At 37.6% G+C, this 24347-nt stretch overlaps 1 protein-coding gene, 1 long non-coding RNA gene and 1 pseudogene across 3 annotated transcripts; all 3 read left to right on the top strand.

Annotated features, from left to right (window-relative positions):
- The first annotated feature begins 8642 nt into the window (after positions 1-8642).
- LOC131220625 (uncharacterized) lies at positions 8643-13021 on the top strand. 2 transcript variants are annotated; one of them, XM_058215436.1, is made up of 4 exons: positions 8643-10171; positions 11131-11235; positions 12602-12682; positions 12798-13021. In XM_058215436.1, the coding sequence occupies exons 1-4, from the start codon at positions 10058-10060 to the stop codon at positions 12876-12878; spliced, it is 381 nt and encodes a 126-aa protein (XP_058071419.1). In that variant the 5' UTR covers positions 8643-10057; the 3' UTR covers positions 12879-13021. The 2 variants fall into 2 exon arrangements, with proteins under 2 accessions (XP_058071419.1, XP_058071418.1); XM_058215435.1 differs by having other exon boundaries at positions 12602-13021.
- A 64-nt stretch (positions 13022-13085) lies between these two features.
- Positions 13086-13935, top strand: LOC131220624 (uncharacterized). The gene is made up of 3 exons (XR_009158736.1): positions 13086-13200; positions 13474-13607; positions 13803-13935. It is a non-coding gene; the product is annotated as an uncharacterized LOC131220624 (long non-coding RNA).
- A 1368-nt stretch (positions 13936-15303) lies between these two features.
- Positions 15304-17771, top strand: LOC131220225 (glutamine synthetase cytosolic isozyme 2-like; annotated as a pseudogene).
- Positions 17772-24347: the final 6576 nt, after the last annotated feature.

Below are 24347 nucleotides of genomic sequence, written 5' to 3'. Positions count from 1 at the left end.
TTTTGAGGCCTTTCTACTCACAACCGACTTCTACTACGGGCAGTGGTACATGCTGTAATCAGATCTGCTGAAGTTTCTCTAAGAGGTATGATAAAATGCTTGGGGGTGGAGAGGTTGTACGGTAATATTGGAGATTTTCAGCTTGTAAAGTGGGCCTGGTGATTCAATGATTGAAATGTTATTTGACAGGCCTCACCATCAATGGCATGTGCACCAAAAATCCTAAGATTGGAAGAACCATTTGCATATAATTTGGGCTTGTTATTGATTTTGCGCCCTTGTTGTAGGATCTCTCTCAATGTATTTGTTGACCGTCTGTTAAAGGATTGGGTGTTTCCAATCCGGGGGACTTATGGTGCATGATCCATCATCCTCTGGACTGCAAGGAATTTTGGCCATCTGAATTCCTGAGCCATGGTTTTGCTTGCGCAAACTGAAAATCGGAATAGTTTTGCTGTGAATCTTTTTGTTGTGCAAGTCGTCTCAACTTTGGAGTTGTGTTTGGATGCTCGGTTGAAATTATTTGCAACAGCTTAATTCAGCAACAAGGACAAATGTAGGGCTAACCCATTGAGCAATTGTCCGCCAATCCAATGGTCAGATACATCTAGACTGGGACCTGTAATCTGGACAGTTCGCTTTGAAATTGCTTGTATGCCAATTATGGATTTTTAAAGTAATTTCTGGTGCCTGTGTATAATATATTGCACTCTGCAGAATATCAAAGTTCTTCTCTTGATTTCATGCTTTAATTTGAGAGGATCCAAATTGTTCATATGCCAGGATCCATAGCATGTTGTGGACCATGCTCTAAGAGTCACCTTGATGAGACAATCCTAAACCTTTGAGTATGTGGCCTGCAAAGCATTAATTATCTACATTCATTGGAGGAAAGATAAGGATTGGATGGTTTGGATCTTCCTATCTGGGACATTTCACACAATGTTCAATCCATAGTGGGGGTTAGTTCTTTCAAACTTCAATAGTTTGGATCACCTAACTGTAACGTCCTGGATTTTCGCTATTTTGAATTTCCAAAAATCATCGAAAATTTATATTATAAGTAACTTATATTGTCACTTAATGACCATTAACACTCGATGTTAAGTTATACGCAAGTGGTATCAATAAAGAACCGCACAAATATAATTAATCAACTATATGAAGCCAAGAATTCAGCCGATCACTTAAATACTGAGTTCAACCACATGATTTGTTCACATGGGGCCCACATCTAGCTGACCTATCACTTACTAATCAAGGCAACCACAACTAAACAAAGACCCACCTAAAGTCGAGACAACTAGGGGTCGGATCTTAATTAGCAGACCAAACTGACCTAGTATCCCTTTAGCCTAAGAACCGACAGTGTAGAGTTATTATAATCGAATCGTCATTTTCGCTAGTTGCGAATAGGCCACACTGTGAACTTAGCTAATCTAGACCCTAATCATTTCACACAACAAATCTCGTTACCTAATTCATTATAGAAATGCCCTGATTATCTGAATGAGTTCTAGAGCGCTCGTTAGTGGGCCACTAAATCTGATGCTATAGAAATACGTTCGTCTTAGTGGGCTTGACGTCCATTGTGAGACATCGAGTTGAGATCGCGTCTCGAATTGCTCAACTTGGACTCACAAGGTGAGTGCTTGAGTTGTGCGAATACCTTAGATAAAAATCTGGAACTTAAGTGAAACTAGCCACTTTGTTTTTTCATGAAGTTGTAGTTTTCGGATCGTCTATTCATGGCCAAAGTCGGGGTACCGACTAAAGATACTTCCCCACACATATCTGTATAGCCGCGGCCCTGATCGACCATCGGTGACCATCGAACACATTTCTAATCATACCCCTCGATCGGCGCATCCAAATGGCTGACCGATCATATCCATACGTAGATCATCATTAGGGCTAACTATCCTACGGTGTATATCGACATATTCACCCCATAATGAACTCTAGAGGTTAGAAACACTCTCCCATAGTGATAGCATAATGAAAACCTAACCCTTAGGGCCATTTTCACCAATTTTGGTACCATATAAAGCCTTCATTTGGGCACCCCATCTCTCTAGACGAATTTACCTTTGCAAAGGAGAGAAAAAGATAAAGAGAAAGAAGAGGAGAAGAGTGAGAGTAGGAGTAGAGGTTTTGGTGCTTCATTTCATCGGTTTCCTCCAATCAAAACGCTAGTCCCGTTCATTTTCCTCTGCCGAATCTACCCTACTTGCGATTGGGAGGTAAGAAATAAATCTACTTCCCAACCTAGGCTTTTCTATATTAAATTGCATAAATCTTACCTATTTGCTTCTAAATTGGCATATGAATCATTTTTCCCAAATTCCTATTCCTAGCAGCGCTTGAATCGGGCGAATCATTGCAAAGGTACAGATAATAAATGTTTAGGTTATCATTTATTAATTCTACTGTCTAGTCAATAATTTATGATTGCCAACTTGGAATTTGCATGATAACCTATGTGTATTTCGATTTCAGTCCAAATCTTAAGATAGTGACACCTATGTGTTCGATGAAATGTCTGAACGAGTAGATTATTGATTTTAATGATTGAATGTAAATCCAATCATCTTTAATGTTCGTTGACTTGATTAGATTAAGTAGGACTACAAAAGTATCTAGTTAGTCGGAAAATTCTCGAATATGGTTGACCAAATTGGTTTGGCCACCCTAGGCAAGTTCGATCGATTCGGGTCAAACACGGACTACCAACAGTGGCTGGGCCACGCGGGGTGCTTACATACTCCATGCCGGTTACGCCGGTGTTCGCCCATATCAACTGAAATTGTCCAAAGAACCGGCTAACCCTATATATGCTCACCATGTATAATCACAACTGTTTGAATCTGTGACACCCCCTTACCATTTGCAAAGGTCAACTATTAACCATTACTATCGCGATCCTTAAGACTTGTGAGCCAGGTATGGTGGTATCGGACACTATGTCCGTGCTGTTGGCCTACGCTGGGGTGACGAGCCTCTCCGTAGTGATTGTGAGCATTTCTTTTACAACTTGCTTTTCGTATGTATTCAGCTGAGAGTGACAAACCCAAACGGATCAAAGATTACAAGCGTAGGACCGTTGTGGTCGTCCTGCGCCTAGCGATTCAGTTGAGACCGATGACTAAAAGGGAGCTGCCTTAGCTTCCCCAAACTGCTAGATGAATAGGCATATTAACCACTCTGCTAACATGATCATTCACCGCATAGTTTAGAATGTGGCGAAACAGGCGTAGAAGTCACATGTTGAAGAAGTGTTAGTATTTGCGAACCAAGTGGTCGGAGTCGCGTGTTGAGGGAGTATTGATTGGTGAGAGCATGCATCATTTCATAAACTCCATTATTCGCATTAAGAAGAGTAATTAGGAAGTGATTGTTTTACATTGCTTTATCATTCCTGTATTGATAGACTTGATAACATGTATAACCTATGCTTTATGGAACCACCGAGTTGATCGCTCACTCATACTCTGAGACGGTGTTTTAAAATATCAACTAGACGACGCTGATATAGATGCATGGACTATTGAGGCCGATGCATTGGACCAGGCGGGCATGGATGAGGAGTTTTCTTACTTCCATCTTTCTGATGGGCCGATGTAGGCTGCGCACTTCTCGACAGGGAGAGTCGAGCGATCGGGCTTAGCTAGATGTCACCTTTCCACATTTTTTAAAAAAAAATTTGGAATTGTATATTAGACCCATACTCTGGATAATCATACTAGCTTTAATCGTGTTTATTTCGGAGTATGATACAGCGTTAAGTATAATCCTATACGTGCTTAATTGCCTAATGTAGAAGTAACCGAGAAATCAGCTTCCGCAAAGCACAAGTGATGCTTAGAATCTCGGGATTTGAACATTTGCTCGACTCTTGAAATTCAGGGTGTTACACTAACTGTACGACCTGCTTATACAATACTAGCCTCTAATAATTCCTATTAATTTTATGCCTTGAATTGTCTTTCATGTACTATTTGCGATTTTTGTTCGACAAGTATATGAAGATGAAATATATTTGGTAATTTTGTTGCATGTCAATGTATTGTGGATTATTTTCTTCTTTATTCATTCAAGGTCCTTACCGTTCATGGATTCTGTTTTTCCTAACTCTGAGGGTGTAAACAAAGAAATGTTGGCCTTGTTAAATTATCGGAGCCACCATTTACAGACGGACAAAAACACCCTCCTAGACCAAAATCGTTAAATTAGAACGATTGGCATTTTGGTTCAGAAACGGTTTTAAGCCGTTCCTTATTTGAAACGGTTATAAACCGTACTAAAATCCATTGCTTATTTCTACTGTTTGTCCCAATTCAGTTTTGGATCTTGTTAATATTTATTATTTTGATCTATTGTTTTATTTTAAAACAGATGGACAGAATGGATTCGATTATAACCCTCTTAGTGGACCCCACAAGGCCCAAGAGGCACATTATATATATCAGATCCTAATGTATCATTTTCACCATTATCTATCCCAAAATGGAAGCGGATTGGCTGGTGTACCTTACACCGGCTATATAGCTATTGTATTGACTTCAGCAAGTTCTGTGGGTCTGATCATGAGAGCTCTTCTTGAGGCTTAGATGAAAAATAAGACAAATATAACTATCAAGTGGACCACACTGAAAAAAATAGTGGGGGATTGAACGTCTACCATTGAAACCCTTTTTAGGGTCACAGAAGTTTCGGATCAATATGAAATTTGTTTTTCCTCTTCATCTAGGTCTTTGTGACCTTATGAATAGATTAGATGAAAAATAAACATTATGGTGGGCCCTACGAATTTTTTAACGGTGAAAATCATTATCTCCGCTGCTATTTGTGGTGTGGTCCAGATGATCTTTGGATATGATTCATTTTTTGGATAATGCTCTAAAATGATCTCTAAAAATAGATGAACAGTGTAGATATAATAAATACATCACTGTGGGGCCCATGTAACTTTGATCTCCTTTGAACCGTTGGTACAACTCGGAGCTCGAGGAGCGTCAGTGCTCATCTTCGTACGACATGCACCTCCAGCTATAACCTATAGCCTAGATTAGCTATCCTATCCTACAACAACTATATAGCTGTGTATATGGTACACCAGCAAACCTCTTCTTCTCTCTTCTCGATCTCCCTCTCTCTCTCCCTCCCTTTCTCGATCTCCCTCTCTCTCTCCCTCCCTTTCTCGATCTCCCTCTCCCTGTCCGACTCTAGATCTACAAAATCCACCAGCCACTGCAACCCTTTCACTGAAACGACAGTCCCCACACATGGGATATCAGCTTCAAAATGATAAGAGCTTAATCACCAATGTGTGGTGCAAAAAGCACTATGGATGTGTCTTCTCCAAGGTATTCCATAATGGTAACGGGGGCATGACATTTTGTTTTAGGTTTCTTATCCAGGCTAGTTTTCTGTATGCCTTTTGTTTTGATGTTTGGCTAGGTTTTTGCCTATTGTACTTTCCATTTGTCTGTCTTTGATTCTTTGCTTGTTGGGCCCTTTCATCAAAGGATCTTTTGTTTTGAAATGATCTTTCAAAGGATCTTTCATTTTGAAATGATTTTACCCATGCTTCATGCATGAAGGCCCATGATTTAGGCAGTTTGGATTGGCCTACATGTATGCCATGTATTACATAGATATATTATAGTTTTGTATGGATTTGTAGAGTTTGTTGAAATAATTGTCGTTCAATCAGCTTGTTTCTTCATTCTATGACTACACTTTCTGTAGAGACAATACAAAACTCATTCATTCTGTCTGAATTGAACTGAAGAACTGAAGATGCCATATGGAAGTATTTATTTGAATATTTGTGATTCTGCTTGTCCATTTCTCTATTCCAGAAACTTCCATTTTATCTGTGATGAATTGAAGATAGGAACATTTCAAATGGCTTTTAAGGGCTATTTGAATATCGATAACTTAATTGAGCTGTTTTCTGTTCTATCCTGATTCTTGTTTCAGTTGAACAACTGAAAATTTCATACAGGCTTTGGGAGTTTCTTAAATATTTTGATTCGATGGAGTTGTTTCTTAGTTTTATGTCTAGCCTTTAGAAAATTTTCAACATCAACACGCACAGAATCTATCCTTGTTATATCATTCCAATTTTTCATATATGACAATCATATTCACCAATGCATATGGGATTTATGCCCTTTCCTCGATATGGTAAAACAAAAACATGAACATGCTTGGAGCATGGGCTTCAGCTTCCTGTGTGATGTGTGGTGCGTTTAGTTGGCCTTTTAGCCTAGGTGGTTTTTTTTTTTCCAGTTCTTTTGGTTTTCTATTCTTGTTCTGTTCTTTGATTTTATTCCCCTTCTCCCTGTTGCTCCTTTCTTTGTTGTTTTCCTTTTGGATAATATTATCATCTTTCAAAAAAAGAAGAAAAGATAAATCCTATGTGTTCAAAGCAACTAGTTGCATTGCGAGCTGATGATTCAATGAACTGTAGTAGATCCTTTCCCTTTGTTAAACAGTTCCTAATGCATGAATCATGATAATCATGAAGCTGCTCATGCATTTCTTGTCAACTTGTGTTCCCCATTTTAATATTCCCTATATGAGATTGATGCAGGACAATTAACCACTTGCTCTAAAAGCTCGAACTGTTAGAGTATGGCGAATTAATCCTTTTATCTCATAGCCCAGGCCCCACATAGCATGGGTTAGGACCTCGGCCGAACCCCCTTCATGGGCCCCAAATCACATGGGCCGCCCACCCCTAGTGTGTCCACGCATCCCATGGGCTACCCCACTCGAGCCTGGTGTGAAATGCGCATTAATCACCCCTGGTGAGGAGTCTCGAATACGAGACCTCCTCCATGGGCGGCACCCACCCCGAGTATGCCCCTGCATCCCACAAGCGACCCTACTCAAGCCCGGTGTGAAAATGCCCCTGCATTAATCACCCCCAGTGAGGAGTCTCGAACACAAGACCTCCTGCTCTAATACCAATTTGATGCAGGACAATTAACCACTTGCTCTAAAAGCTCGAACTGTTAGAGTATGGCGAATTAATCCCTTTATCTCATAGCCCAGGCCCCACATCACATCGGTTAGGACCTTGGCCGAACCCCCTTCGTGGGCCCCAAATCACATGGGCCGCCCACCCCGAGTGTGTCCCCGCATCCCACGGGCTACCTCACTTGATCTTGGTGTGAAATGCGCATTAATCACCCCCGATGAGGAGTCTCAAACAGGAGACTTCCTCCGTGGGCCGCTTCAACCCCGAGTGTGCCCCTGCATCCCACAAGTGACCCCACTCAAGCCCAGTGTGAAAATGCCCCTGCATTAGAGATGTTCTTTAACTTCTTGAGACATTTCCTTGTCCCTTGTGGGTATAACAATTCATTGTGTTTTTTGGTTTCTAGAAGAAAGTGTAAGACACATTTTTCTGTGAATTAAATGGTGCTTCTTTTTTTTTTTGGTTTTTTTTTTTTTTTTATGCTTGGTTTATTTGCTTGTTTACATGATGATAAAAACTTTAATTTGTTATTCTAATACAATAGTTTACACTGTATATCTTCATAGTTTATAATATACTCATCTTCCTTGGAGTGTATTGCATTTATCCTTGGGTGTCTAGAAGGCCACTGCGAAGACAGTTTCAACTTGTGTTAGACAGCAGCCTATCTAGATCACCCTTGTAGATTAGTAGGCTAATGCTTCATAGTGTACACATGTAGCTAGGAACATGCGGCATTTTGTTGAGTCCCTTATCCTAAAGGACATCAGTTAGCTTAACATAGCAACTTCGTTATGTAGAGCCCATCAAAAGCTGGGTTGCACTTATCCCCTTGTTCATTGGTAGATGATAGGCCCTGTTAGAGTAGACCATTCTGATGATAGGCCCTGTTAGAGTAGGCCTATAGTTAAGATAAAAACATACAAATCTGAATTTTGGCATGTCATGAGTTTACCATAAATGATATAATTGACAAATATAGTTCACACATCAATTGGGATGACCATGGCAATTGTAACAATTGCTATGACTTGGGTGGAGCTCATGTTTTATAAGTCAAAAGATGCAAAAGTGGACAAATTTACAAGATTGTTAATAGTTGAAGGTCCCATAGAAACAAACAATCTTATATTTCATAGTAAAAACAAACAAATCATCATCAAGTATCACTATGTATGTGATTTCATAAAAAGATAAAAAATGATGCTCAAGTTTTATAAATTTGAATATTAGATGACCAATAATTTTTACAACGGCATTAGAGGCAAAAGAATTTCTTTAGTTGAAGAGTAAGATGGAAATGAGATAAAGGCTAAGTTTTTTTTTTTTTTTTCAACGCGCACCCGCCACACACCCACGCACGCCGTAGTGGGATTTCACCACCTATGGGTTTCGAATCCAAGACCTCGTGTTGAAACTCCTTGGAGTCTACCACTCGGGCAAGGACTGGAACCCAGATAAAGGCTAAGTTTAAGAGTGGCTATTAGAAGTAAACTTGATTTTCAAATCTTTGCACAACTAAGATTAGAATTAGTTATTATTTTGCTTTTTATTTTATTTTATAGCAGGTTGCTATTTTGTAAAATAGCAAGTTGTTATTTTAACAAACTGGTGATCTTGTGCTTGCGGTCCCTTCTCTTTGGTTGTACCTTTTGCTACAACAGTAGGTCCAACATAGTGGCTCATACATAAATTCCAAAGATTTCCCTTTTATTTTATTCTTTGTTTTTCTTTTGGTTAAATGAATTCCGAAGATGAATTACAAAACCGAGATCAACATAATGTTTGATTCTGTACACTACATATCAAAGATGCAAAGACACCATTGTTTCCTTAGTGGAAAAAGACATTGCTGTCTCCGATCGAATGCACCTCTACAAGGTACGCATGACGACAACTCGTGTCGAGTTGTAAATAAGCTGATCTTCAGTCATTGAGCTGAAGACCTGTTACAAAACAAACTTCAGGCTGTTCCACTACTCATCCTGCAGGCCACACCTGTCACAAAAGAATTCACTATCCTGAGAGGATTTTGTTTTGTGTAGGCATGTGTTACTCATTTTGAACCGTTCATGTCTTATGTAGTGTCATAAACAAGCTGTGATTGAATCAAACCCAAAAGCGCACTGATCATACACTTTGAAGTGAGGGCATGCTTGGCTTTGCTAAAAGAAGTATTTGTTTTCTATAATTTTGATTCTGAAAATTATTTTTTAAGCCCTAAGTGTGTTTGGCTAGCCACTATAAGGGCCAACAGAATTGATTCTCAAGAAACAATTCTCTGGGATTGTTTCTTTGGAATTTTTTACATGAAAAAGTGTACCTTGATAAACATCCATAAGTAAAACAATTCCCCACTAAGTTTCAATTCATGAGCGTTGAATCCAATGGTTTCCCATGATGTGGCCCACTTAACTCTTGGATCTACCTCATTTTTGAAACATACACTAACATGATATTCAAAAATAGATGGATGGAGTGGATCATCACGGTGGACCCCATGGCCCTGCAAGGCCGGGTTATAAGAAAGCCTTGTTGGTATGCCTTATCTATATATGGGATTCGTGCATAGTGCAAAATCTGGTGACAAACTCTTGAGCTAGTCCTTTTTACAAACGCCAACTAATCAAAAGCACTAGGGCAAAAGATCAATGCTGTTGAAAAATTTCTTTTGATTTCAGCATCATTGCTATTTCTTTTGATTTGTTGTTTGTTTGTGTTGAACAACGTCATCCAATAAATAATCTTTTGTTTTTAATGAAACATTTCTTACTAGTGATTAGTTCATATTCTAATATTTGACCAACAAATAGCAATTGGACAATTCACCTTTTTGGACTGTATGTATGTTTTGACTGTATTTGTGGACTGTGTCCCAAGTACATCTTTTATAGCTTACTTGATTACTTGTTTCTACAGACTGGACATGATAGATGTAATGCAGGTTTTGGAGAAAATAGGAGAGCAAACTTGGAAGATCTAGGCATTTTTACAAGAAGAGAGGTGAGATGCAACCGAAGGTTAAGAGGATCCAATAGTTTGTTATTTTGAGAGGCAAGCAGACTGATGAAGAGATCCAATGCTGAGAAATTTACAGGTATGGAAGATGATGGAATTGAAAGGTTTGTTGAGTTGAATGATGATGCAGATTTCGGATCGAAGCAAAGCCCTTCTTCCTTTGTGAGTGGGATAGTCTTTAGTAATTTATTTTCTTTCTTGTTCTCGCTTGATCATGATACTTGTGCATCATGGATACTCTCATTTTTCAATTAGTTAGAAAATCTTTGTTCAGAATTCAATTCACTTGTGCATCCAAAAGCAGCCTAAATCAGCTTAACTCAGTTAGGAAATAGACATGGATACTCTCATTTCTTCTCAGCTTAACTCAGTTTCCATTGAATAGATGAAGTTTTAATGCTCAAAGTTTTTTTTTTTTTTTTTTGTGGTTATTTAATGTAGATGCTTGACAAACATGGAGTGACTCTTTCATGCAAATGTTCTGCAACAGAAGATGGTGGAAAACTGGGTACATGAATGAGAAAAGGTAGAGGATCATAGTCATGTTGACTGGTCAGCTGAATCAAAGTACCTGTTAGAAGAGGTGTCTAAGATGTATATCTGATGGGCCACAATGTTAGAAATGATAGTGTGTAAATGCTTCATTTATCTTATGGGCCACAATGTTAGAAATGAATGATAGCCCAGAAACTTACCCATTAGATGAGTAGTCTAGCATGGTATGTGCACCATGGAACCTTCAGATGGATATTTGTGTAATATTTCTTCTTCAAATGACCAAATGCATGCAGTCTTCTGTTCTTCTTACCTTTGTGGTTAAAAACTATATTTTTGTGATTTTGGTGTAGTGTGATTGAAGTTATTCCTTCAACAGCTATTAGGTTTATCCTTGTTATACACTTGTGCACTTGTCTGCTCCTTTTCTTTATCTTATGTAGTTGTGTGGTTTTTGGAGTGGTCATGAAATGCTTTGTTTTTCATGCTTCTTGGTGGAATTTTTTAATTAAATTTATAGTCGGTTTGATTTGTCTATGAATCCAGATACCAGGTCTGCCTTTTTGGGTTGAAGCTTTCCAATCCATTGTTGACATTACCTTCATTAATTACTTTGTACCGTGCAGATTAACCAGATCCAACAGGAAAATGAAAAGAATGAATCAAATCTTAGGGTGCACCACAGTGAAGAGCAACATGTCCAGCTACAAGCTGAAAATGAATTGAGGGAGGTAAGTAGATTATGCAGTTAGTTTTACTTCAAAATTACCTAAATATTTTGCATTTACTGATATGAAATGCATGGTTATGTCATTTAACATTTTAACCAATACCCAATTCATTTAATTTATGTTTCTAATTAGTTGCTTCTTGGCAATCTACTCTAAAATGATCAAGCAATCTACTCTAAAACTAACCACTATGTACAAAGCACAGCCGGTATCAAGTCTCATGTATTCTGGGATTCATCTGTTTAAGGAAACAAAAAAGATTTTAGTCATGTATTCTGGGATTCATCTGTTATGATTTTCTTTTGTTACAAACAAGTAATTTTTGTGCAAGAGTTGAGTAAATGAAGGAATTATCTCAAGTAACAGATAAAGATGGAAATTTTCGACTGAGAAAAATTGTCGATTTTACCCAATTATTTTGCACCCTAGCTAAGGTCTTAGGATGAACTCTTAGTTCAAAGGAATTTGATTCCCTTAGACTTCTCAATTTTCACTAAGTCAGCCAAATGGGTCCCCATTTGATTCTTTTAGAAGAGATCCAAGTGCTGCCTCTTGCTGGTGGCTATTCTTTGGTGTGTGTGGGTGGAAAGGAATAGCTGCTGCTTCGGAAATATAAGCAACTTGACTTCTGGGGTTGTTTGTAGGGTTAACTTATGTTTGAGGGATTGCTTGCCTTAATGGCTATTGTAATTTCCTTTTTCTGGTAGTTTCTATTGTATTTCTTTTCCTTCTTTGTTTGTTTGTTTTTGTTTGTTTGTTTTTTTTTTTTTTTTTTTTCCGTTTCTTTTGGCCTCCTGGCTTTGAATAAATTGTTTCTTTTCTGATTGTAATGGTGTGATTGGATATATGGGTCATATGTGACATGGATCTCTATTTTTTTGACCCACAATTGTGGTTTTATACAGTGTTGGTTAAGTTGCAATATAAATTTATTTGGAAGTAGGTATTCACGTACCATGAAGCGGAGCAACCTGGTATTCACGTACCATGAAGCGGAGCAACCTGGGATCCAGGCAACGTTGTTATGAATGCTATGGGAGATTACAATTCTCCCATTTCTATTGCAGCATCCTGACATAGCTCAAGTCATGGAGGGGCTATCTATGTCTTGTTAGTTTGGCATAGGTTGTTTGGGTTTTTAGTAACTTGCAGCTGTTGAATATGTCTGGGAATTCTCTTGTGGGTGTGGTTCCAGCGAGCATTGGGGAATTGAAGGCTGTGGATGCTATTGATTTAAGCAAGAACATTTCCCACATATATATATATATATATATATATATATATATATATATATATATATATATATATCCATTTTCTTGAAACCGCTTTCATCTCAATTGCATTCTAATCAGTTTGTTGTTTATAGGAGTTCATGATCCTTCCCGTAGGAGCTTCCTCTTTCAAGGAGGCAATGAAGATGGGTGTGGAAGTATATCATCATTTGAAGGTCCACAATAATGCTCTTTTCTTCTTATTCCTTGTCCATGTTTACTGCTCAGAGCATAATCTGCTCTTTTGCTTATTCTATTTGCATCATGTCCTGATAACATGATATGATGCAGGCTGTGATAAAGAAGAAATATGGTCAAGATGCAAACAATGTCGGTGATGAAGGCAGCTTTGCTCCTAACATCCAAACGTAATTGAATTCATGTTGTATCGGTTTCAGTTTGTGATAAAGAAGAGGTTTGTTTTCTTCTTTTTTCTGCAACTCTAATGGCCAGAAGTTACAGTGTGATGACACGTAATTGAATTCGTGTTGAATCGGTTTCAGTTTGGGACTTCCAACTGATTTTATTTTTTATTTTTTATTTTTATTTTTTTAATTTTTTGGTTTTCATTCATTGTGGAAAAAAAAGTGTAGAAAAGAAGATGTAGAATGAGGGGGGAGAATATAACATGCAAACAAAATGCCTCCAGTATGCGGTCCTAGAACCCTTTGGCCAACCATAGAAGGAAGAAAAGGTGAAATAAGGCAAAAACATGTATCCTTCCATAGAAAGGCTTTAGAACGCTTTGGTCAGTGGTCACCCAATCTGGTCCTTGAACTGCATTGCCCATCTCATTCTCTTTTTGGTACCTCAAGAACAAGAAATTTAGTTTTATGCTTTTAAGGCTGCAGTCTGAAACAGTCCTGCAATTTCCATGCATGTCCATAAGAATTGGAGCTTTCCTTTAAATGGTTGGAGGGTTTGATAAGTCTTCTCTTTTTGTCTCTTAATTGGCACGACTTTGCAGGCATTTGAGAAGGCTTGGAAGGAAGCATGTTCATCTGCTCCATCTGTTCTGTTCTGGTGGTGCCTAAGAACAAGAGCTACCTTCTTAAACCAATTACATTTTCAGGCCCATGCAAACCTTCTATTAAAGTGATGGTGAGATGAATCTATACATACTATAAAAAAAATGCATTTTTATATTGAAGATAGTCCATGCAACTCATGAAATGAAGTTTCCATGCACAAACTCATACATTAGGTTTGTTTATTGGAGGTGTTTTTTTTTTTTTTTTAAATTATTTATTTATAATTATTATTATTTTTTTATCATTTAATTTTTGAATGTATTAGATCTATGGAACCATCCAAGCTTCCACAAATTGATCGGATTGGGACGGATCAAACTAGCTGCACTAGCTTCTATTCCGGAAGATTACAAAGCTACTAGTTGAAGGTGGTGGAACCATCGATGGCAATGGAGAGATGTGGTGGAAATAATGCAAAATCGACAAATCTCAAGTAAGTTCTTTAGATTAGAATTTGAATTCTCTAAATTCAACATTGACTACTTTTCTTTTGGTTTTTACAAGAACTCACTGTGATTGAATTCTTCTTCTATGAATTTGCAGCCTTGTAAAGACGCCCTAGTGGTATGTAACCCATACTTTCGCATGTGAAATTGTAGAGATTTTTCCATCAACCCATCAAATTCTCTCAATAGGAGTTCTTGAGAGGAAGTAGCTGAAATTCTTCCTCTTTGGTTTTGTTATAACAGGCTATGACATTCTATTCATGCAAGAACTTGAAAGTGAGAAACCCGAGGTTCAAAGACAGCCAACAAATACATCTTTCTTTTGAGATTCATGGATTTTGCAGTATGCTTGACTGTTGCAATTTAAAATTTCATACTGCAAAATGTGATTTGTGCATTTTAGTTTGCTACGTAGGTTTATTTGGTACTGAAATAATGAGATTTTATTTTGTTCACTTCCATCAGGTTATCTGGAGCAGATAGGGAGTGGACTCTCAAAGTAATTCAAACAAAGAAACTTCGAACTTACGAAACGCCTCGCCTTTCTCAACAAGCCAGAGATCCCAGTTCTGCTACTTGGTCATGCATGATGACATATGCATGCTTCACAAAGAGTGGAGCATGGAGGATTTATTTATTTATTTTTCATGTATTTAGACCATTGTAAACTTATTGTTGAAAATATATATAATTTTTAGCATAAAGTTGTTCAATATTTGTTTAATATTAATTTTTAATTGTCTCTAATATTCTTTGGATTTTAAAAATAAAAACAAATACATTTTTCAATTGAAAAAAACAATATTGGCAAGAGCTAGTAGTTGTACAACTTTTATTGGCCATTCCCTAAGGAAAAATATCTTTTCTAAAATTTAACCGTTGGCAACTTTAAGGTCTTAAATTGCCGTTTCTAAAATCTGACTGTTGGCACCGGAACAGTTTAAAACTGTTCATAATATTCCATCCCTGATATTTGAAACGCTACCTAAAATGGTTTTGAACTGGTCCTGTTCGTTTGCGACGCTTCATTTAGGAACGGTTTTAAACCGTTCCTAAATATCTACGCGTCCATCTCCATACATCCATTTTTCATTTCAGAGTTCAATTCAAATACTGTTGTATGATTCTAATCCCAAAGATGAAAAATGGTGAAAAATAACTCTCTCAATCTTGACATGTGGGGATGTGGACTTGGTTCATCTCAACATTCTTTTGAAATGTAACTACAAAATCCTGGAAATGGACAGAGTTCAAATATGTTATCACTGGGTTTCCATTTCATTCCTTTGTTTTTATATATTTTTGTTTGGTTCATTGGAAATGGGTATATCAAATGTTAGATATGCTTGTTTGTTTCTTTGTACGTACCTCTCCATTCATTTTGTCAAAATTATTCAAATTTGAATTAGGGTCTGTACTACTATGGTATTAGTGCCGACAAGGCATTTGGGCGTGGCGTCGTTGATGCCTATTACAAGGCCTGCCTTTATGCATGCATATCAGTGGAATCAATGGCGAAGTCATGCCTGGATAGGTAAATGTTGTTTCGTCCTAATGTTTCTTTTTGCTTTTCTTTTTTTGGATGCATCATGGTATTTGAATCTCATTTCTTATGCAGTGGGAGTATCAAGTCGGCCCTGCTATGGGTATCTCCATAGGTGATGAGTTGTGGGTTTCTCACTACATTTTGGAGGTATTCTTAAAGGCATTGTTTATTCCATTACATAATCATCTAAGCCTTATTCCAACTAATGATTTTGCTGCATGAATCATTTTCTGCCATTCCAGTCCTCCAAGAGCGACAACTTCAGTTAGACCATAGGTCATCAAGCCTAGTTGATTCCATTATATGAAATATTTATGTATAAGGGTTGAATAATTATCAGTCACTTGGTTAAAGACCCACATATTTAATTCAACCATAAGAAGGGAACTCGCATCAGGATCTTGAATCCTACCCTCCCTGCATGTGCCATGTGGCGCTTGTAGGATCTAGATCATTCATCAGGTGGGTACCCCCATGTGTGTATCGTAACCTGAAAATCAGACTAGGTGTTCATGAGATGGGTGATACGTCTACTTTGAATATGGACCATTTGTCAATTCTTTTTAACTGTCCATCTTCCATACAGTTGTAGATTAGAGTACTATACGATATGATTCCACTACCTGTAAATGCTTCCTCAATAATGCACAGTTTTCTGTAAACAGAGGATTACAAAGATTGCTGGCGTTGTTGTCTCCTTCGACCCCAAGCCTCTTCAGGTAGATTCATGTTTTCTGCTCCATGCTTCCCTTCATGTTCTCTGATTTCTTTCCTCATCTTAAGTTGTCATGTGAAAAACGTTATATGATACTCATTATTTATTATTTCTTCGTTGATTGTGGTGTTCTTATATTTTAACAATTGTCTATGGAATGTTTCTTCTCACTAGGGAGACTGGAATGGAGCTAGGGCTCACACAAACTACAGGTAATTTAATATTACTGATTCAATACTGCTATAATGTGCTGATATCAAACATGTACAGCTTTTCATTGTCCTGACGGGAAATCATTTTACACCATGTGGATGTATCTTCCATTTTCCATAGTTATGCATGTCATATATTTTACACAGTATTTATATGCATGTACATAATTATTGGGTATTGCTTTCGTGTTGCCGCTGTGGACATGGATATTGCATATCACTGAAGTTATATATATATAATCTATATTTTACATGGTATTATATGCATGTCCGATATTTTTTTTGGGCATTTTATTAACTGTTTTTTTTTTCTGCCTTTTTCTTTCTGCATGATATTTGTTGTATTCGATGTTTTGCTGGCAGTTACTACATTAAATCAAACTAAAAATATATGGATGCAAATAATTGAAATCTGTGAGTAATTCCAACAATTCTCATAACCTTGCTTCATCAATAATCATCTTGGAAAAAATGCTATAGTATCATCACCATGACCATCAATAATAATCATGTGTGTGGCCCACCTAAGAACTAGGCCAACCTAAACAGTTATCCTCGCAATTAGGCAATTGCATTGCTCTATCATTCATGGTTTGTTTTTCATCTTCTTCTATGGGATTGAATCTTTTCATATATTTTATCAACCAAATCCAGAAGTTTGTGATTGGGGCTTGACAACGAAAAAAAGTGGTAGCAAACCCACACCCAAAAAGCCTCGAAGTGGAACACATCGCCATTACCGACTTTTAAGATACAAAACAGATTCTAATGAGTTTTTTTTTTTTTATTGGAGAGGGCTTTGGGGTTTATCTGCCATACATAGATGAGAATTTCAGTCTTTCTTTTTTTAGCTCCGAAAAGAGAAATTAGGAGACAGAATCACTGCACTCCAGCAACTGGTTTCACCTTTCGGAAAGGTAAATTTGAAAAGCTCCCTTTTACTTCCACAAAGATTTCAACTACAGTTTCTTGTTTTTGAATTCAAAAAAGCTTTGTTCGGTTGAATTGAATTGAATTGAATATAATTGTTCTCTCCTGCTTTAGACGGACACCGCATCCATTCTATTCGAAGCAATTGAATACATCAAGTTCCTCCATGAACAAGTTAGTGTAAGTTCCATGAAAACCAAATGTAGAAGTGAGGAAAAAAAATCCAAGAAAGAGAATTACATGTGCCTAATTTCATCTTTTTCTTCTATAATTTCAGGTTTTAACTACGTACATGAAAAATGATGTTCCCATTCAACACCAGCATGTATATTTCTTTATTGTGAAAAATGCTAACAGTGTGAAGAGGCTCCAAGCCATTCACTAGGCTAGGCCCAACGTAAAACTCATTGGATGGGCCACACATTTAAATCGAATATGGACTATTGGTTGTTTTCTTCTAACCATCCATTTCTTTTGTTCATGCGTGGCCCACCTAATGAGTAGACCAGCCCTTTTTTCTTCATCCAACTTGTTCATGGCATGTGGCCTAGTTACGGTGAAGATCTTCATCAATCTGTTAGTCATTGTTATGATATTTGAAATACTTGTTATGATTTATCTCAAGAAGTTAAAAGATTTATAGTGTATTATGCAGACTTCCAATAAATTGAATGGCTCAGATGGACCAAAACAAGATCTTCAAAGCCGTTGGCTGTGTTTAGTTCTAATTACAAGCACCTTCTTAAATAGTAATGAGGTTGGAACTGATTTTTCGACATCTATGTTTGGAGAAATTTCATAGTTTTGAGGAGTTGATTGCTGCAATTTAACCAAACCCAATGACATTTAGCATAGATTTATTTATTGTATAAACGCTCTTCTTAAGATTGCTTTCATATGGAGTTGGTATCATATATACAATTATTTTTTATGTAAATACAAATTTTATATGTTTGAGATTTGAATGGTAGATTTGATTTTGATTTCTCGGTTCGGGACTTTGGAGAACATGTTTTGAAAAGGGTATTAAGCTAGTTTTGGATATGTGCATTGATTAGGCAATCCATTTTCAAAATTTTTTTTAAAAAATTTAATGAGAAACGCGGACGGTTTTGCCTGTCGAAAACTCCTACGGCTTTGGCCGTCGGATATAACTGTCGAAAACGCCGACGGTTTAAATCCATTGGCGAGCAACACCATTACCCCCTTTCCCGACAGCCCGTCCGACGGCTAAAAGCCACAGGGAGGGTCAAATTGTCGGCGTTGCCCTGTTTTTTTGTAGTGATGTTAGTTTAAGTGATAGTTTTTATTTTAATTCTTAATTGATAAATTGATATCCTTATTTCATGATTACTTGCGTTATTATTGGAATAAATTCTCAAATTGTATGCTCAGTATTTATATTATATAAACCCTACATGTTGCACTTGAGTATCTTCTCATACTTGGGAATTTTTGTAGAACTTGAATTGCTATATCTATTAGTGGAAAACTCCACTTATATATGTGCATCCAGACTTTAGATGTAACTTGATTGATTGTGATTATAATGGACCCTCAACCTAGTGGTCATTTTTGCCTAACGGATTAAATGGAATTTTATTGTTGACTTACCATCTTATGGATTGTTGTGCCTATGTGGCTTTTGGTGATTATCCCTTTTTATCACATTCTTTGATGGACTATTTTTCCTCTGTGGCTTTGATTTCATATTTGCCCTACGTGACTTAGATTTGATATTTGCCCCATGTGACTTTAATTGAATATTTGCCCTAAGTGGCTTTATGGATTATTTTCGTATAACCCTACGATAGTAAGTTCCACTTGTTGAATTACAATTGGCCACTAGTTGAGGAGGTTACTATTAAATATCTTAGTTGGGAGTCTCTTGAGCTGGGGATGGTGGTATGAGACACTGTCCGAACTGTCAGCCTATGCTGGGTGACAAGCCCTCCATAGCGACCTTTGAGCTTTCTTTAATTGGTTATTTACAATTAGAATAATAACGATTAGGCTAATCATGCATTCATAGTATACGAGCGATGACAGGTGACTAATTCAAGATACTATAACATGTGCCATTTGTCGTGGTATGATTTCGTTAGCTCTCAGACCACCGACAATCGATCCAATTTATGTGAGTTAGTCATTACACACGTACTTGATATATTTTCACTAGTGGCTGACCACTTATATTGGTTTTACCCAAAAGCCAACTGGATGAGCATCCCCAATTGGTGTGCATTCACGCATCCATGTATTTAAATAAGATTGCATTGTGGATTGTTTTGTATGTTTTCTTATTTAATTATACTCAACTAATGCGGTGGTTTGTAATCTTAAGGAGAATTCACACTAAACTGGTCACTCATTCATTGAATATATAACCACACAGGTGGTGTAGGTGATTTGAATTATACTCATGTTTAAACTAATGAGAAGTAGGGTACACACATTGGGAATGTGTGTCTGTAGCTACTCAAGAGAAGTTGTGTGATCTTGTAGCTCAATTTTGGCTGCATTTTATTCTCTTTACATGATAAATTGTTTATTTCATGCATTTGTGAGTATTGAGATATTGGTTTGTATAAGCCCTATGGGCAGCCGCTCGAGTATTTTGAATATATACGCAAACTTTCCTTTATGCTAAAGTTATTTTTTCTTCCACTGAAATGCTCACTCTGAATTTTTTAAAAAAAGAATTATATATATATATATATATATATATATATATATATATATATATATATATATATATATATATATATATATATATATATACACACACACATGTGAAATTAGGCTATCTTTAAAGGTTAATACTTTGGTTTTTAGAAAACGAGTAGTATACTTGTGTTTCGAGAACCGGGGCGTTACAACCGACTAGGCAAGCAGAGTGACACGACGACCAGAATAATATCGAAGTGACAAGTGAGATATGTACCATATTTGGAGGACCAGCCGGTGGTGGAGACTCACACCGGGTACACTGAGCACATGCTCGAAGCGTAAACAACAGTGAGATAGAGCTGAAAAGGCCGAGCTAAGAGTCCTAAAGGGGGGGTGAATATGACTATGCCAAATTAAAAATTAAATGCGAAATTTAAACAAATATAAACAAAGATAGCACTTAAACAATCCCACAAAGCAGAAATAAATAACAACCTCAAATGTACAAGTATTGAGAGGTTGATACAAATGTTGTTCTAAGGACAACCTTATACCAAAAACCAATGGCTTATGGTAGGACAACCTGATTCCTAAAACAGTTTGTGCATCAAAATCCCAAACTGATACAGAAGAATAAAGAATAAAATAGCAAAGAAAATAACTAAGCTATTACACCATTCCCACACATACATAAAAATATTACAACATTCTCCACAAATGCATAAAGGGAAATTACAACATTCACACAAATCCACAATCGACCATCCACCACAAGGCTAGAAATTATAGTGGTTCGCTTGTGTGTACACTAACTGTTTAGAAAAATAGCCACACAACTACTCCACTCCTAATATCCTCACACAAAGGATATCGACATTCACTATGAAATAGGTTTTTCAAGGTTCACCTAAAACCCTCACAATTGTGTCTTTCAAGTGGGGTTACACAATTCAAAAACCCTACACTCTGGGTTTTCTGGATCACCTCAGACAAACCAAAAGAAAGAGATTTTTCTGGTACAATCTCAAAGAAACCAAAAGAATAATTAATGTACAAAACAGTAAAATACTTATCTAGATATTCTCCTTGATGCAGCCCTGTAGAACCAATTTGGAGTAGAAGTTTAACGTAGATGTTCAATGTCCAACTTACTAATGAAAATGTTCTAAGTTCTAAATGATTTTTAGATTAAATCACTTTAGGTTAGCTTGATTTGATTTTGATTCCAAGAAAGGGAAAAACTTAAATCTCTTCTTCAAATAAGATTAGAATGTAGAATCTCAAAATCAAATACCGAAAAAAAAAAAGGCTAATTAAAAGAGAATATTAAATGAGCACAATATAACTTAAGAATATCACAAACTTATCTCTTAGAGTAGTGTCTTGATTTTGCTTGAATTCAATGAATAACTCTGAAAATCGTGCTCTATTTATAAGTGCAGAAACTGTTCACTCGACTGTCCTAGAGGTCAGCTTGACTGGTCGAACAACCAACAAACTTTTGAAATTTCGGGCGCGATAAGATAAAGTCGTTCCACGACTGGTCGAAGGAGCTGCTCGACCGGTCGAGCCCTGCCCATGACTGGTCATGTGGGACCCAACTTAGTTGTTGAACTTTAAGTCTAGCCTGCTCAACTGGTCGAGTAGTCTCCACGACTGATCGAGCAGTCTCCAGGACTAGTCGAAGCAATAACAAAAAATCTCGAAAATTAATAATAAACTTAGGACTGGTAGAGGAATTTCTTGGACTGGTCGAGCCAGTACTAGGACTAATCAAACATAGTCTAAGACTAGTCGAAAAACAGTTTATACACTTATGTAATGACCCAATTAAAGTATGCAATCAACAATGACCTAACCTATGGTCAATCTAGGGTCATTCATACCTTATAAGCGATGTTTGAACACTGAAACATCTTTTGCTTCGGTTGATAGTTGATCTTGATGAACATGAAGCTTGTTATCTTGACGTACATGAAGCTCGAATTTGAAACAATTTGTAGCTTGAACTTGAAGTGCTTGGGCTTGAACTAGATGTACTTGTGAGTTATATTTCACCTTGAGCATTCCAAAGTAAAGCTCATTGAAGCTTTGAAAGCTTGAACTATTGAAGCTTGAAAGTTTTAACTATCACTTGGTGTTGTACTTGAACTTGTATATCTCTTCATCTTGAATTTGAAGTTCTTGAGGTAAAGACCTTTGTTCTTGTATATAAGTAGCATAATCTTGAATATATATATGAGCTACACAAGACACAGATTCCACAATGTTTCGGCACTACAAAATTTGACAATTATAGGGGCTAGAAAACATAGCACTTACAAGAGCACCACGTCTACTTTACTGAAAGATTTACAAATGAACAGAAGAAGATGCTTGAGGACTCCACTGCCTGCACGATAATGCCCTGGTAGTCACCATGACCGTTGCCAACTACAAGGTACACTAAATACTGGTTGACACTTGCAACTTGGCAGACATTTTGTTCGCCGCCGCATTCAACAAGATGGGGCTTGGGAGATCCAAACTATGACCCATCCAGACACCCTTGCTCAACTTTGCAGGAGAGAATTGACTTCTAAAGGAAGTATTCTACTACCTGTGACTGCCGGTGAAGGTGTTAACCAGACTATTACAATGATCGGCTTCCTCATAGTAGATTGTCCATCAGTCTACAATGTGATCTTGGGCAGACCGTCTCTAAACACCGTGAGAGTTGTAGTATCCACCTAAAACCTTGTTATGAAATTCCCAACCGAGCACGGTGCTGGCCAAGTCAACGGCGATCAATATGAAGCTCGATACTGCTATTCGACAATGCTTCGAGCAAAAGCGCGGTGATGACAGACAATGCATATCACCTCCCTGGATCCACAGGAGGAGTCTACTGAAAGGGGATATCCAGTGAAAGACCTCATGTCAACACTACTTTACAAGACCAACCCAACCCACACCGTCCAGGTTGGATCGTTACTTAAAATAGAATGTCAAGAGGAGATCATCAACTTGTTGAGGCGAAATGCTGACGTCTTCACTTGGTCTCACTAATACATGCTCGGCATAGACCCGGAGGTGATGGTCTACCGACTAAATGTTGACCACGACCACAAGCGAGTAAGGAAAAAGTGACGCGCGTTTGACCCTAAAAGGTATGTAACAATTGGTGAAGAAGTTGACAAACTCCTCGAGGCCAGGTTCATTGAGGAGATTTATCATCCCGACTAGTTGACAAATGTTGCATTAATGAAAAAGGCTAACGAGAAATGATGAGTGTATGTTGACTATACTGACCTGAACAATACATGCCCAAAAGATAGTTTTCCCTCCCAAGGATCGACCAGTTGGTTGATAGCACTACCGGGGACGAGCTTCTTAGCTTTATGGATGCCCATTCAGGATACAATTAAATCGTCATGTATAAGCATGACAAATAAAAAAAAACATTTGTCACCGATAATGGACTCTATTGCTACAAAGTTATGCCTTTTGGAATGAAGAATGCCAGGGCGACCTACTAGTGCCTCGTCAACAAGATATTCGCCAAATAGATCTACGTCGACGACATGCTCATCAAGAGTACTAAAGTGACAAATCATGTGGTACACCTGGGGCAAATGTTCACGATCTTGAGAAAGTAATGAATGAAATTGAAACCGATCAAGTGCACTTTTGGCGTCAACTCAGGTAAATTCATCGGCTTCCTAGTCAACCAGAGAGGGATAAAGGCAAACCTCGACAAGATCTGAGCCCTTCTGGAGATAAACTCATTGAAAACCATGAAATAAATCCAATGCCTCACAACAAGGATAGCAGCTCTGAACAGGTTCATCTCTAGAGCTATGAATAGCTGCATATTGTTCTTTAAGTAACTCAAAGGGAACATGAAGCCGACCTGGACAAGCGACTTTGAATAATCATTTCAATAGTTCTAGTAATATCTAGGATCACCTACGCTACTCTCCAAACCCGAACTAGATGAACCACTATTGTTATATCTAGTAGTCTCAACTATAATAGTCAGCTCAACCTTAATACGTGAGGTTAGGAACAAATAGCTCCTGGTATACTACTTTAACAAAGCTATGGCTCAGGCCGAGATGTGATATCTCGACATAAAAAAATTGGCACTAGCACTAATTATATCATTATGGTGTCTACGACCATACTTTAGGCTCACATTATCATTATCCCAACTGATCGACCGCTCCGCCAAGTGCTCCAAAAGCCCGAAGCATTAGGGCGATTGGAGAAGTGGTCGATTAAGCTCGGGGTTCAATGTCATATACCGACC

This window comes from Magnolia sinica, chromosome 12, assembly GCF_029962835.1.
Source record: "Magnolia sinica isolate HGM2019 chromosome 12, MsV1, whole genome shotgun sequence".
NCBI classification, from domain to species: Eukaryota; Viridiplantae; Streptophyta; class Magnoliopsida; order Magnoliales; family Magnoliaceae; genus Magnolia; species Magnolia sinica.
The sequence above is the reverse complement of the archived record's forward strand: the minus strand, read 5'-3'. Positions and strand labels throughout refer to the sequence as shown.

Coding starts and splice junctions, on each gene's coding strand:
- LOC131220625 (XM_058215435.1), top strand. CDS start 10,058: ATGAAGAGATCCAATGCTGAGAAATTTACAGGTATGGAAGATGATGGA. Junction 10,172..11,130: donor AGCAAAGCCCTTCTTCCTTT/GTGAGTGGGATA, acceptor TGTACCGTGCAG/ATTAACCAGATCCAACAGGA. Junction 11,236..12,601: donor CTGAAAATGAATTGAGGGAG/GTAAGTAGATTA, acceptor TGTTGTTTATAG/GAGTTCATGATCCTTCCCGT.